At 51.2% G+C, this 15024-nt stretch overlaps 1 protein-coding gene across 1 annotated transcript; it reads right to left on the reverse strand.

The window, feature by feature from the left end:
• Positions 1–1198: 1198 nt before the first annotated feature.
• LOC134038071 (protein O-mannosyl-transferase TMTC1-like) lies at positions 1199–10530 on the reverse strand. Its single transcript, XM_062483663.1, has 5 exons — positions 10042–10530; positions 5680–5857; positions 2001–2074; positions 1386–1562; positions 1199–1208 (listed from the first exon to the last, which is right to left on the reverse strand). The coding sequence occupies exons 1-5, from the start codon at positions 10332–10334 to the stop codon at positions 1199–1201; spliced, it is 732 nt and encodes a 243-aa protein (XP_062339647.1). The 5' UTR covers positions 10335–10530.
• Between the last annotated feature and the right edge of the window lie 4494 nt (positions 10531–15024).

Consider the following 15024-nt stretch of genomic DNA (forward strand, 5'->3'; position numbering starts at 1 on the left):
AGGGGTTCGGAGTGTGGCTTGTGGAAGTATGGAGCTTCTCACACAGAAGGGGGGCCGAGATCAGAGCGTTCCTGTGGAGATGTACCGAGTGTGTGTGTGTGTGTGTGTGTGTCCAGCGTGAACTCAAGACACATCAGAGACCCACAGAGTGCCGGTACTGAAGTCAACACGACTCATTGAACACGCTCAATGGACTCTGAAGTCCAGAATCGTTTCCTGACACATCATTTCAGTCGTTGACATCATTCAGCGCGCGCGCATGCATTTCCTTCCTTCCATACCCACAGCACAGTTGGGTTGGTGTGTGTCGTGTGTCAGGACAGGAGGAAGGTAGGTCCAGTTGAGTTCAACAGCAGTATTACAGGCTGTTGGGGAGGGGAAGGGGGGGTGTAGCTGGGGGGGGGGGGGTACAGTCCTGTCAGGTTAATAAACTGTCCTCCATCCTGTCAGGAAGTTATCACAGCAGCAGGCTCTGGTCTGGAGAAAGACATACGCAAGACTGAGGCCACAGTGCTCTGTCTGGAGAAGGGGGGAGCAAATACACACACACACACACACACACTCAAACCCAGGCACAACTACCCTACACAATCTGAAACGATCACTTACTATTTTTCTCTCTGTCACAGAGACGCGTGCGTTCGTACCCACGTAACCAAACACACACACACACACACACTCATGTTCCACAGTCCACTGGCCGGATGCTTCACGACTCAATGACTGATGCCTGGGGGCAGTTTGACTAACAGAACTCCTCTAAAACACACACACACACACAAGCCAGTTGCAGATATATTTAAGCCCTCTTCCCACCCCACACCCGACAGTCAGTCCAATCCTTTAATGTGTTGTCACAGCCCGGCCCACTGACGCTAGGGCTAATTCTAGAACGTTCCAACAGCTTCCACTGCATGAGGCGGAGCCCCCTAAACATCTGGACCTGGGTTTGGCGTGTGCAAACACACACACACACACGCACACACAGTAAAGAGATGTTTATTAAGCTTTTCAATTTAGCTGCCGATTTCTCCACTCTCTCGCTCACGGTGCAAGCTCACTCTCCTGTACGGAATCATTTACCGCAGGGAATGACAAAAAGCTATAGCTGAGCAGCATCTGTCGCTGTATTACTGTAAACACACACACACACACACTGCTGGTTTATCTGACAATTTGTAGGATGAAATGAACTGATTTAACTGTTACTGGAACATTCCACAGCACAAGAGACAAGAGAGCAACACAAAGCCATAGAAATAATTCTATCATCTGGCTGGAGGGTAAGGTAACTGTACCACCCACCCTTCCCCACACACACACACACACACGGACAAAGACACACACACACACACACACACAAAGACAGTCGGTAGTGGACTTACGCAACGAGGGGCTTGCGGCACAGCACCAGGGCATCGTAGAGCACACACACACCAAACACGGTGATGCCTGTCTCCTTGACCAGCATGGCGCAGGTGCCCAACAGGAGACTGGCGCCCAGCGCACACACAGACACGGTGGAGGGCAGGGCGTCCTCCGACACACACACACCCACACTCCTGCAGGGGAAGGGAGAGAGAGAGGTAGGGGGAGAAAGAGAGAGAGAGGAAGGGGGAGAAGAGAGAGAGAGAGAGAGAGAGAGAGAGAGAGAGAGAGAGAGAGAGAGAGAGAGAGAGAGAGAGAGAGAGAGAGAGAGAGAGGTGACAGAGGTTAATGTTGTGAACACAGCATTTCAAGTAACCTGAGCTGGCTTGTCAGTTTTACTTATTTCAACACAGCACACAGTCGATATACACCGATATACACAAGACCTCTTATCAACAGGTAGAGAGTGTGTGTGGATAGAGAGTGTGTGTAGATAGAGAGTGTGTGTATGGATAGAGAGTGTGTGTGGATAGAGTGTGTGTAGATAGAGAGCGTGTGTGGATAGAGAGCGTGTGTGTGCGGTGTGAGGGGTGATGGGAGGGAACAGAGGAGAGAGAGAGGCGTGGTCTTACCTAACATAGGAGAGAAACGTCAGGAGGAACAGCATACAAGCCAAGACATCAGCCCTACCCACGATACCAGACACCTGCAACACACACACAAACACGGATTAACACACACACAGGCAACCATAGGCATACACGTACACAAACACAAATATTATTCCTGAGGGTCATAACAACAACAGATGTACATTAATAATGTGTTCATAATGTGTGTGTGTGTGTGTGTGAGTCAGTCAGGTAAACAGCATTCCTCAGTGTGGCCGAGAGAGAGAGAGAGAGAGAGAGAGAGAGAGAGAGAGAGAGAGAGAGAGAGAGAGGTAGAGAGAGAGCGAGAGAGAGAGCGAGAGTGAGAGAGCGAGAGAGCGAGAGAGAGGGAGAGTGAAAGATGAAAATGGGCCGATAGGAGTTGAGAGAAGCCATAAATTAACTACTCGATTGCAGACCGGTGTGAAAAGATGAAGAAGAAAGAAAGAGAGAGAGAGATAGAGAGACAGAGAGAGAGAGAGAGAGAGAGAGAGAGAGAGCGGTAAAGAGGCAAGACCTGTAGGAGTGGTAAGGAGAGAAAGAGAGGGATGAGGAGGGAGTGACAAGGAAGATTGATTCCTGCTCTCTGGAGAGTCTGTAAATATAACAGTCTGTCCCAGAACCATTTAATCTAACTAGCAAGATGGAAGTTCTCAGTCAGAGTGTGTGTGTGTGTGTGCGTGCGTGTGTGTCTAGAATATGATCATTATTGAAGGCGGGGGAGGCCCACGTCTATATTTTATTCATTCATTCACCATTTGCTTGTCCTCCACCTCTCCTCTTCCCCTCCTTTACCCCACCCCTCATCACACCCACCCTCCCTTCCTCCCTCCCTGTCCTCTCCTCCATCTCTCTTTACTTCCTACTGTGACTGTGGATGACTCAGCATGTCATCCGAGTGCACATGTATACGCACACGCACGCACACGCACTGCTTTTCTGTATTATGGGCATCGTAGGAATTTGAGCTTTGAGTAACCATTCCTGCAACCTTTTAAAGCAAAGCCAATTTTAGACGTGGTACCTATATCTCCATATGTCTTCACACACACACATCCAGACACGACACAAACAAATGTACCCACACATGCAAACTCGGATATGTAAATGATCCCTTTTATGTTATCGCTCTATGGAGACTCAGCCTATATGTGTATATGTGTGTGTAAGTATCCGTGTGTATGTGAGTATGTGTATGTATAGTATATATGTGTACGTGTGTGTTCGTGTGTGTGAGTATGTGTGAGTCTGTGTATATACTGTATATATGCGTGTGTGTGTGTTTTCTCTATTCCTTCGTGAAGGTTCTGTGCTGCACTCCTCCAAGTCTGCAGCTGCTTCTAATAGAAAGGGCTCACAGACACACCCAGCCCTCTGGAACATTCTAACAGGACATTTGGCTCTGATTTGTGAGTGTGTGTGTGTGAGTGTGTGAGTGAAATAATAAGTGTGTAGGTATGCACGTGTCTGTGTGTTTGTGTGTGTAGGTGTGTGTGTGTGTCTTTGTGCCTGAAGGGGGCTGAGACTCAGGAACTCACAAGCATGGGGTTTCCTCAGTTGGAGTACTCCGCTACTGACCTCACACACACACACACACACACACACACAACTTGTGTCCATGGATGACATCACTGGCTCCACTGGCTGCTTCCTATCCAGAACACCACACGCTCTTAACTTCTTACATCACATTTTCCCTCAACTCAATCCTCTCCTCCAGACTCCTCCAATATGGCTCTTCTATACACAACACACCTGGAGGTAGCATTGACACACACAAGCACACACTCTCTGTCTCTCTTATTTATGCACACATCCCCTCACTCTAACCAATTACATAATTCCGCAGGAATTCAGTCCTACTGCAGTGCCACCCCTCACCCCGACCTCAACATGTGGAGCGTACACACAGTGCTGGAGTCAAACACACACTCCCTCTCTCTCTCACACACACACACACACACACACACACCCCAACACACTCTCTTACACACACACACACAAGCACACTGTCTCACACACAAACTCGGACTCTGGCACACATACACAAACAGGTCTACCAAAAACATCTGTTTCTAATAACATGGCTTACCAAAAGTCCCCCCCCCCCCCCCCCCCCCCCCACACACACACACACACACACACACACACATGCACGCAGAGAGGTTTTGGAGAGGATTTCTCCCCAGGCACATTCTTGGGACATTTCTATCAGGGCTGGAGCGATCCCTCTGCTCTGTGTGACCTGCCCTTTAGCAGCAGTGTGTGTGTGTGTGTGTGTGTGTGTGTGTGCGTGTGTGTGTGTTAAGAGGACAGCAGGACATCCATATGGTCAGTAGTGCTGTCTACTCAAGGCTAGATTTCCTTGCAGACACGCCATTTATTACGAATCTTTAGTCTTTAAAAGGTCTGAACAGGAACCCTATTCAGGTCAACACAGCCAGAAGGGCGGCCATACTGGACAGTCCCTTCTGTGTGTGTGTGTGTGTGTGTGTGTGTGCGTGCGCGTCCCACACGCCTCGTCATCATGATAAGTGAAACGAAGTCCAGCTGGTCTGTAATGATGTAACCTGTTTCCAGAGCAGGGCTGAGGTGAGCAGGGCTGTCTGGCCCAGTCCCTGCAGCCCAGAGCTGCTCTGCCCAGCCCGGCTCCGAGTCACTGTCCCTCACCAACACTGGGCTGGCTGGAGACGGGCCAACAGGCTGGGGGGGGGGGGGGGTGTCAGGGTTTGGGGCTGGAGATGGAGGCTGGTTTTGGGGGTGGGGATAGAGTGCAGGCTGGGGTTGAGGCTGGTCCTGGAGCTGGTTTGGGTTTGGAGATGCCGTCTCTGCCTCTCGTTTCTCCTTCTTTCTCACTTTCTACCAAAGTTTCCCCTCTCGGTCTCCTCCACGCCGTCTCACTCGGCCTTTTCTCTGATCTCGTCTCTCCTTCGCACCTCTCCTCCTCTCATCTTTGCCCTTCTCCTCTGCCCTCCGTCTCCCTCCCTCCCTCCTTTTCACAGCGGGGACTCTGGGGGAGAAGCACGCCCCCGGTTTCCTTCCTCCCCTCTCCCACCTTTCATCCATCCCTGTGATGACACGCGCCCCCCCCCCGCACTCCCCCTCCTCCCCTCCACCTGCCCCCTCCCTCCCCCGCCGTATCGTTCTCTTCCGCACGACACAACCACTTGGCTGGCTCTCTTCATCTCTCCCTCGCTCCCTGTCTGTCTCCATCTCTCTCTGCAGGCCCTTAAAGCACCGGGCTTTGTCCCCCCGTCCTCCACTGCTGAGGGGGAATGATAATGTTCCTCCGCGCCGAGTTAGCATCCAATCCCGAGCTCGCTCCTCAAACGAGTCAACTTTGGAGCACGTTCAGAGAGTCCTGTGTGAAGTCGCAGGAGCGAATCGGGAGCGTTGTCCTCGGGGAGGGAGGAAGTTTCGGTTGCTGGAGCACTGAACTCGTCTCTCAGACAAGTGGGGGTACAGTGCTGTGGATGTGTCGCATACAAGCCATCGGCTATACCGATGTGTGATACCATGTGTTACCCTTGAGAGGCCATTTGTGTTAGTGTGTGTGTGTGTGAGAATGTATGTGGACATGCATGGGCGTGGGTCTGCGTGCGCGTACGTAGAAGTGCGTGCGCGAGTGTGTGTGTGTGGGGGGGTGCGTGCGTGCACTCACAGCCTCGGTGTGGATGGGGTGCACGGCGAAGAGGAGGGCGGTGAGGAAGGCGAGGCGCGCGTCCTCGAACACGCAGCGTGCGCACGTGTGCATGAGCAGGCAGGCGACGGCACAGTGGAGACACACGTTCACCATGTGGAAGTAGAGAGGAGTCATTCCTCCCAGCAGGATGTTCAACCTGGGAGGGGGGGAGAGAGGGGGGAGAGGGGGAGAGAGGGAGGGAAATAGAGGGAGAGAATGGGAGAGAGAGGGGGAGAGAGAGAGAGAGAGAGAGAGAGAGAGAGAGAGAGAGAGAGAGAGAGAGAGAGAGAGAGAGAGAGAGAGAGAGAGAGGGAGGGAAATAGAGGGATAGAAGGGGAGAGGGGGAGAGAGAGAGGGGGAGAGAGGGAGGGAAATAGAGGGAGAGAGAGAGAGAGAGAGAGAGAGAGAGAGAGAGAGAGAGAGAGAGAGAGAGAGAGAGAGAGAGAAATAGTGGGAGAGAAGGGGAGAGGGGGAGAGAGAGAGGTCATTAACTAACACTTAAAGAAAAGTCCCAGAAAGGTAAGACAATGACAGCCCAATCCACAACAACCCCTTAACAAATCTCTCAGCCAATTCAGAAAGGAATCCTGGAATCTAAATTGCCAATTATTTTCCTTTTCTAGACTTGTGATCAGAATTTCAATTCCGTTTCTGAAATGTCCTCGATAATTAGACTTGCAAAAGCTCAAGGTATGGGATTCCCAGCGTAATATGGCACTGTTGCCTTTCTCTCTTCTCACAAACTCTCTCTCTCAGACACACACACTCTCTCCCTCATTACAGCCTAACTACAGATACTGAATACCCTTTACACACACAGACACACACACACACTCCGTTACTCCAGCTTAACCCTACATATCGAATACCCATCACACGCACACGCACAATGTACATGCACGACTTACACCGTTTCATAATACACCTGTTTCTAATGGGCTGTTCTCATTTCTCTCGTCCGCCCACGGCCAATTAGGCCGGCTCCCCTGCACCCACTCAGGTAGAGGGAGGGAGCCATTAGTAAGGCTTACATTAGCACCGTGCTCTCCTCCACTGTAATTGACCCCCCCCACCCCCTCATCTCGCCAAAGCGGAAGCAATTCACGACCGCCGACCCTCGATTGCAGGCTTAAATGGCAACACCCACCGACATCCGCCATCTGCTCCTCCGTGCAGACACTGCATCAGACCCTTAACGGTGAGGAAAAATACGGCACGTTTGAAGATGAAAGACTCTGATGGGAATGAGAGCAAGGCCACACAGATGAATGGGAGAGCGACCCCCCCAGCTTTTTATCCCACGTTTTATAGGAGCCAATGGTATGTTTCCTAAGCTAGTACCCAATCCATTAACCGCTCATCCAGAACAAGACTTTGCCCTTTTTTACATCCTTTCTTAAGCCCTAAGTACTCTGTTCTGATTAGAGCAGGTCGTTTAAGGAGATTCTGAACCTCTTTCATGTCATGACTCGGTGGGCTATCAGCTTATACGAGGTTCGTCTGAGCTGTGGTAACTGCTATGCTCTGTAAGGCCGTGTTAAAGACATTTGAATGGGAGGCCATGCCTGTATAGTGGCTCTGGAGGCCAGAGCGAAAGAAAGCAAGACACACAGAGAGAGAGAGACAGAGAGAGAGAGACAGAGAGAGAGAGAGAGAGAGAGAGAGAGAGAGAGAGAGAGAGAGGCAAAGATATGGACAGAAAGAGACAGAAAGAGACAGACAAAGTGAGAAAGACAAAAGAGAGGGAGACAGAGAGATAAAGAGAGAGCGAGGAATGAAGAGAGATAAAGAGATAGACAGCGAATAGGAATGAGAGAGAGAATAAGAAAGAGAGATGTATCCAGGCTAGGCAGGATCCCCCCCTGGTCAGGAACCAGTACAACTGTTCCGCTGTCCCCTTCTGTTATCTGTGTCCTTGTCTCTTCATCCCCTGGATCCATGTCCCCCCCTCCTCTCCCCTCCCTCCGCCCCTCCCCAACCCCCCCCCGTTCTCTGGAGCTCATTCATCCAGAGAGCTGCTGGCCCAGTACTAACGTATGATGTCATACCCCTCCTCTCTCTCTCCTCTTTTCGAGTTCAGTTCCTTCATCGGTCTGTCATAATGTCCTTTTCCTTCCTGGGCACAAATCCTTCCCTGTCTGTCCATCCGCCTCCTTCTCTCCTCACTGCCAGCATTATTGTCCAACAGCGCGAGTGAGTGGGTGGGTGAGAGTGTGTGAGTGTGTCCTTCACCTTGACGATGTCTGCGAGACAAGCCAGTGATCGCTGACACAGAAACTCTGCTACTGAGCACACAGGGTCCCCACAGGCATGTGTGGGTGTGTGTGCGTGTGTGTGTCAATGTGTACGTGACAGACAGATATACCTAGCAGCAATCCCAAGGACACAGGTGTGTGTGTGTGGATTGTATGCACCTAACACTGGCCCCAAGGGTTGTGAACACATGACTGTGCCTGTGCGTGTGTGTGTGTCAGTCAGTCAGTCAGAAAATACCCCTATCTTTCAATACTGTATTATTTACCGCAAGCAGGAACTAACCCATACTGGGCCTAATAACGACAAAGCACGAGGTACAGAACAGTGAGGTACAACCTTCCACACACACACACACTCATGACTCACCCCTCCCTCTGCTGTCTCTGCCTGTTAGGCTGACTTATGCCTCGGAGCCACACTACGTGTGTGTGTGTGTGTGTGTCATCCTACGTCCAGAGGTTCCATCTGGCTGGAGGCTGTGTGTTCTCCCTCAGGAGGTGTACTCCGATGCTCTGCGAGTTCCACAACCGGGGCTCCAGAGAGAAGCATGTCCACCAGCAGCTGCACATGTCCCCTCAGACGGTGGACAGAACGTCAGCCTCTCAGCCCTCCTCCTCTCTCTGTCCTCTCTCTGTCCTCCTCCTCTCTCTGTCCTCTCTCTGTCCTCTCTCTGTCCCTTCAAGCGGAGCCTCAAAAGGCATCTGACAGCCTTCCTGGCTTCCATCGCCCTGCTTCTCGCGTTCTGAACAGGCTCTGGTTCAGGCTTTTGTTGTCTCCCTGCTACCGTGGGAGACGCGGTGCGGAGGAGACGAGGGGGGAGGAAGGAAAGGAGCGTCTCTGAGATGGGTTTCCGTGGCGGCGGCGGCGGCGGGGGGAGGAGCCGAGTGGCGGCTGTGCCGAGGCTGTGTGACAGGTCACAGCAGCAGGCTGACAGAGGAGCTGATGTCTTACTGAAGCGGGGGAATCAAAGCACTTTGTGCTGATCAAGTCGCTGTACGTACAGGCGGGCCCACACACACACACAGGTACACTTACACATATACACAGCATGAAAAGGTACACACTCATGCACTTTCTTACTGCTCCTCTCTCTTTGTGTGTGTGTGTGTGTTTCTACTCAGCCACAGCCTAGGGTGAACTACTGCATAGCTGAGGATCTGTAGCAAATAAAGAATCGGTCTATTGTTTGTATCTGCCCATGTCTTTCTATATTCTCCTTGAATCCTCTGTAAAAACGACATTATAATGGGAACTGATAAAACTATACTATTTTAACATCTTGGAACTTTCTATGGAATATTTAACTACCGATTTCTGACAAGTTGTGCTAGCTCTCCAACTAGGCTTCATGGCTTGGAGAAAGCAGGTTTACCGAAGGTCAAAATCTTTTCCCGCACGCGCCCCTCAGAGCGGAGACACGCCCCTATTCAGTGTAGACACAGAATCATAGCCGAACTTGACAATCGTTGGAAAAATGCCATGCTGGTTTTGAATTGTTACATTTGAAGAAACACTGCGGCTAGAAATGCAAAGTATTCATAACGATTATGAAGTAGAAAGCGGTGACATATGTTTGACTGAAAAAGATCGAAATAGCCTACCGACCGATCTGCGCAACAAGTGTGCTTATGTAAAGCGCGCGCGGGTCGCACAACGGTCAACATCTGGCTTGTCGTGCGGACCGTAAAATAACGTCTCAGCTCAGTTTACTGAGTTGTTTAACTGCATAAAAAGTTTATTTAACTAGTATTTTAAGGCAGACCAAATGTACGTATGGGCGGGTAAACTGGTTTAGACGTGCTTCGTCAGCTGTAAACGCGCAGCCCTGTTTAGAAACTCTTAATAGGATGTTTACGATAGAAGTTGAAGTGCATTCATAACCGCTGGCGACCGCAAACTCAATCCAGCCAGGAGCAAGAGAAAATCTAGCCTGCTGCATGACGTCAGTCTGGGTTGGAGATCATAAACAAATTATATAAAAGCTATTTGAATAGAGGACGACATGGTAGCGTACTTCGGCATTCGAGTTCAAAGAACCAGCAGTTTGTGACCGTTACTTTATATCAGGCAATGGGCAGAACTTACTTGAAGGTGAGGATGCATAACGGTCTGTAAGACTTGTGGCTCGTGTTATCCGACATCCTCTTTCCCCAAAAGTCGTTGGTGAAAATGTTTCGGAGGCTAGAACCGGGCCGGACGTCAGGGTTGTTAGTGATAGCCCACACATCGTCGTGCACGAACTCCCCGTGAAGAGAGTTGCTGTAGCACAGCGCACAGAGCGCGACCAGCACGGCATAGCGACCCACTCCTCTCACCGGTCCGAGCTGGACCGATAAGCGGAGAGGACGCGGGGTCTTCTCTCGTCCGTGCGCTGTCATGTCGGTCCTCGCCTCGCGTGCCTCTCAGGGCTGACAAGAAGCTGTGGGTAGGAAGCCATCTCCGTTACGTTAGACAGACAGGTAGCGAGTGTATCCTGGAGACTGCGGGGACTGAGTGTTGCTGAGAAGCAGCGATGGGAAACCGCTTCATGACGCATGCGCGCGACTGGGACTGCCTCCCGGAGCCAGAGATTCATTAGCACTACCTAGACCAGAAATCAATAATGCGCGGCGGAATGTTTCATCCAATGATTGCGATGGCACCGACACGACCTTTGTCTCCAGACGCGGCCATAATAAACAAATGATTCTGTCTGGGCGGGGACGCACTAATAGTGTTAGGGACGGGCCACGCGCTGTCACGGTCTGGGAGAGAATATAATCATGCCACCTGTCTGTCACGGAAGTTCAATGGCCTCACCAAACACTGTCAGGTTGATAACACGAACACAAGATATGGCCGTACCATAAACATTCACGCCATTATACTGTGTAAACTATGCCCAATGTATGTAGGGTAATTAAAGATCACCATAGTCCAAAAGTCAGTAGGCATACCCACCAGTAAGGTGAGGCTTCTGGAAAGCTCTAGGCTACAAGGCGATTCAAGTTTCTACTTAACTGAACACCACAAACACACATTACTCCTCCTTCAAAGCTTAGGGTTTAATAATTCATAGACAGGCCGAGGCAACGGTGTTGGATTGGCCCTAGCAAGACAGTACCTGTCCCTGTAAGTGTGTGTTGTGGGTTTGTGTGTGTATATGAGCCAGCCATAAACAGGCTCACCATCTGCCATCTGCAACAGCCCACCTAACCCCCTCTCTACCACAGCACCCCTCTCTCCCTAACACCTCAACAGGGCAGTATCTTCCAACAAACAGAAATGTATCTGTATGTCAAAAGAGAGACAGAATGTGTGTGAGCAAAAGATGTCTTCGGTAGCTGTACACCCTGTGGGTGTAAACTACAGTTACAGCAGGAACATCTGGTGGTCCCTCTGGTGGACAAAGCAGCTCACTACAATGTCTGTCCTGATCTGGCTGACTGAGAACCAGTTTGCCTGCTGTCTGCTGGTCGCCTGTTTTGTTGTGCTGAGCACCAAGGAGACGTGTGCTCCAGGGTAGGGTTAGGTCATGTGGACATGTCACACCTGTGGACATGTGTCTCAGCATAGGAGAGGGAACAGGCTAGCATAGCCTAGCCAGCATAGCAGTTCATGTACGAGTGACTAGCAGTGACGAGTGACGATGGAAGATCTGTCTCATTCCAGCCTGTGCTGTGTGTGGTGTGTGTGTGTTCGTCTCCCCCCCACCACCAGCATCCCCACCCCCACCACCCAGAATACAAACAGCCCTGCCACCTTGCCGGTGTTAGGATGTTGTTCAGCTCTTGTTTTGACTTAATCTCCTTTCCACAGCAGGAAGAGAGCGACTGGGCCAATCAGAGGGCTGTGAGCCAGGAACCCTCGGCTGTGGCGTCTCTGAAGGACGAACACGCGTCAGGAGAAATGACAACGCTGCCATAAGCCACTACCATGCAGGGAACCTCCCACACGCACTGCATGGAGACATCCCAGCGTTCACAGAACACTTCCATACAGAGAGAGACCTCAGACAAAGACTGAAGGACTCAGTCAAGCCCAGGTAAAACACAGTCCCTCAAAAGCCTCCGGCTCCAACTCTTTTTCTTCTTGTATGTGTGTGGCTGGAGGGGTGGGGGTGGGTGGGAGAGACAGAAAGAGACCTTGACAGTGTGTGCTCGTGTGAGGACGTTGTGTAGAGGCACATTCTGCCTGAAGACATTGTGGCCCGGCTCCCTGTCCTTCCTTGGTGACGAGGACGAGGCGCTGTGCGTTTGATGGAGAGAGTGTGTGTTTTCCATGGGTGTGTGTGTTTTCCATGTGTGTGTGTGTGTGTGTGTGTGTTTCTACGTGTGTCTGCGTGGAAGAGAGACAGAATGTGTGTGTGTGTGGAAGTGTACGGGACAGATAAAGATAGAGAGTGTGTGTGCATGTGTGTGACAGGTAGAGAGAGAGAGAGAGAGGTTGACGCTCAGTGGCTGTGACAGGCAGGTCAGCAGGTACAGGAGGGCCAGTGGGAGAAACACAGGCCGACATGCAGCCTGACAACCATGACAGGTGGCCCCGCAAAACGGTGACACACTCATCTCAATCTCTACCGCTACACGCACACACACACACACACACACAGTCACACAAACTGCATTCTCTCTCACTCACATACTCACACACACCTCATAAGGGTCTGCTAGAGCAGCAGATGATTAGCAGTCTGGGCAGTGGGAGGAATAGTGAAGGTGGGGGGTGAAGGGAAACAGTTATGGGGGGGAGGGTCAGGGCTGAACGCAGACGCCATGGTGAAGCAAGACTGCCCCCTCTCTCTCTCTCTCTCTCTCTCTCTCTCTCTCTCTCTCTCTCTCTCTCTCTCTCTCTCTCTCTCTCTCTCTCTCTCTCTCTCTCTCTCCCCTCCCCAGTGTGTGGCCAGCCAGCTTCTGCATCATCATCCTCCTCCTCCTCCCCATGATGAAGGCTCCTCCTCTGGCCCTGATCACAACACGATGACATCCTGGCTGCAGCCTCCAGCCAGGCGGAGCATCTGTCAACACCAGAGAACCCAGCTGGGTCTGGGAACACCTGTTCCCTGGTAGACCCACCAGGCTACACCGACGCATATCAAGGTTGGACAGACGCCCCCCCCCCACACACACACACACACATACACTCACCCTCCCCTCTCCCCGTATCCCCATAACGACCACATCAGATATTCAGCCTCCCGCTAGAACATTCAGCAGAGACCCGTGGAAAGTCAAACGAACACCTGTCGTCTCTGACCGGTACGCTGGGTCGGGTTTCAAAGAGGAATTCTAAGCGGTTTTGCCGGGCCCGTTGAGGGTTAGCCAATCGTATTCCGGGGAACGCGTCCCTCTTTTGTCGAGGCCGGTCGCCATCTTTTCCACTCATCACTCATCAAAGGTGTGTTGAGCGTGTGCCTGGGCTCCCCCTCCAGCCTGTCAGACGAGGGCTGAGAGGCACGGCGTGTCACTAACTGAATCCCCCCTATCAGTGTACAGCCGTGATGCCGGCTTCCTCCACAATGGCCTTTGATTTCATTATCCGGAGCCTCAGCGGCAGATTGGTGTTAAAACGCGACCGTTGGTTTGGTCACGATAGAGGGAAGCTAGGTTGGTTGCAGATACCGTGTCGAATCTCACAAGTGGCTCTTGAGGATGAATATGGCCATTAGGGGACAAGATGGTGGAGGGCTGCACTCGGTTTGGAAGAGAATGAGGTGTGTGTATGTGTGTGTTGGGGGTGGGGCTATCTGTGACTGCAACGAATACATGTGCCAACGGAGGCTGATCACCTGACAAACAACGAAGGAAAACACATCAAGATGCTGCACGAGTACGTAAGACAGCGTACAGGATATGATGTCATTTTCGAAACGTACATCCTTCCCTGTCACCTACGTGAAACTTCTCCCATTTTTTGCCATTTTGGAACGCTTCTCTATCCACCCCATAGACAGTTACCCTGCTGAGAAGAATCCCGCCCACTGAAGTCAGGTAAATGCCACCTGACAGGTTTATTAAAGATGTAAAGCTTTGTTGGTGTTTTCAGCTATTTGTCGGCAAGCAAGCAGCTGTAGATGGAGGTGGATGCACAGGGAAGAGAAGGGTTGTAGGAGTTGTGGATGACACAGTGCTATCGGCAGTGGGACAAAAACCATGCTGTGTGTGTTGGTGGATGTCAGGTGCAAAGAGATATGGATCACAAACAAGTCCATCTGAACATCTACCCACTCCAAGCCCTCCATGCAGGTAAGTGAGTCAGTGGTTCTGACAGATGCACTCTCCACAAAGCAGAGCAGAAGATGTTCTTTACCTCTGGGGAACACAGAGCACAGAGGTCTATCCAGTAGTTTGAAGCTTTGACTCTGACTGTCTACCAGGGTGGGGGAGAGGGGGGAGAGACTGAAATCAGTCTGCTCGTTCTGGTCTTGTTCTGATTTTCAACCCGAGAAACATCCTCTCCTCCAGATCTCTCTCTCCCTCTCTCTTTTCTCTCTCTCTCTCTCTCTCTCTCTCTCTCTCTCTCTCTCTCTCTCTCTCTCTCTCTCTCTCTCTCTCTCTCTCTCTCTCTCTCTCTCTCTCTCTCTCTCTATCTCTCTCTCTCTTCAGCCCGCACCATCTTCTGCACTTTCTGTTTCATACTAACCCCCCTCCTCCTGTCACCTTCTCTATCTGCTCTTCTCTCCATTTCTTCGGAGCTGGAGTGGAGCTGTGAGGCTTCATGACATGGCCTGGTTTCATCGGCCAACACCACCCAGCACAGACAGTCATTCAGGTACAGGATGGTCGATGACTCTTCAGACATTCACATGTTTTGGAAGGAAGGAGGAAGGGAAAGAAGGAAAGTGTCAGAGGGAGAGTGAAAAAGATAGCGGCAGACATGAAACTATGCTAGTAATGTCAACCACAATAACAACACTGTGAAGACATCCCTATTCTCTCTTCCCTCCTTCCTCTTTCCTGTCTTCTTCCTCTCCTCCCATCTCCTCCCTCCTCCTCCCCAGTGAGTCCAGAGGCTCAGTAAAGTCAACACTGCCTCAGCGCTCCTCCACCTTCCTGGACAGACTCAGGGAAGCTTCTGTGTCTCAGAAGG

Source organism: Osmerus eperlanus, chromosome 17, assembly GCF_963692335.1.
Source record: "Osmerus eperlanus chromosome 17, fOsmEpe2.1, whole genome shotgun sequence".
NCBI classification, from domain to species: domain Eukaryota; kingdom Metazoa; phylum Chordata; class Actinopteri; order Osmeriformes; family Osmeridae; genus Osmerus; species Osmerus eperlanus.

Coding starts and splice junctions, on each gene's coding strand:
- LOC134038071 (XM_062483663.1), bottom strand. CDS start 10,334: ATGACAGCGCACGGACGAGAGAAGACCCCGCGTCCTCTCCGCTTATCG. Junction 2,075..5,679: donor ACCCCATCCACACCGAGGCT/GTGAGTGCACGC, acceptor TGTGTGTTGCAG/GTGTCTGGTATCGTGGGTAG. Junction 1,563..2,000: donor ACGTTTCTCTCCTATGTTAG/GTAAGACCACGC, acceptor CTTCCCCTGCAG/GAGTGTGGGTGTGTGTGTGT.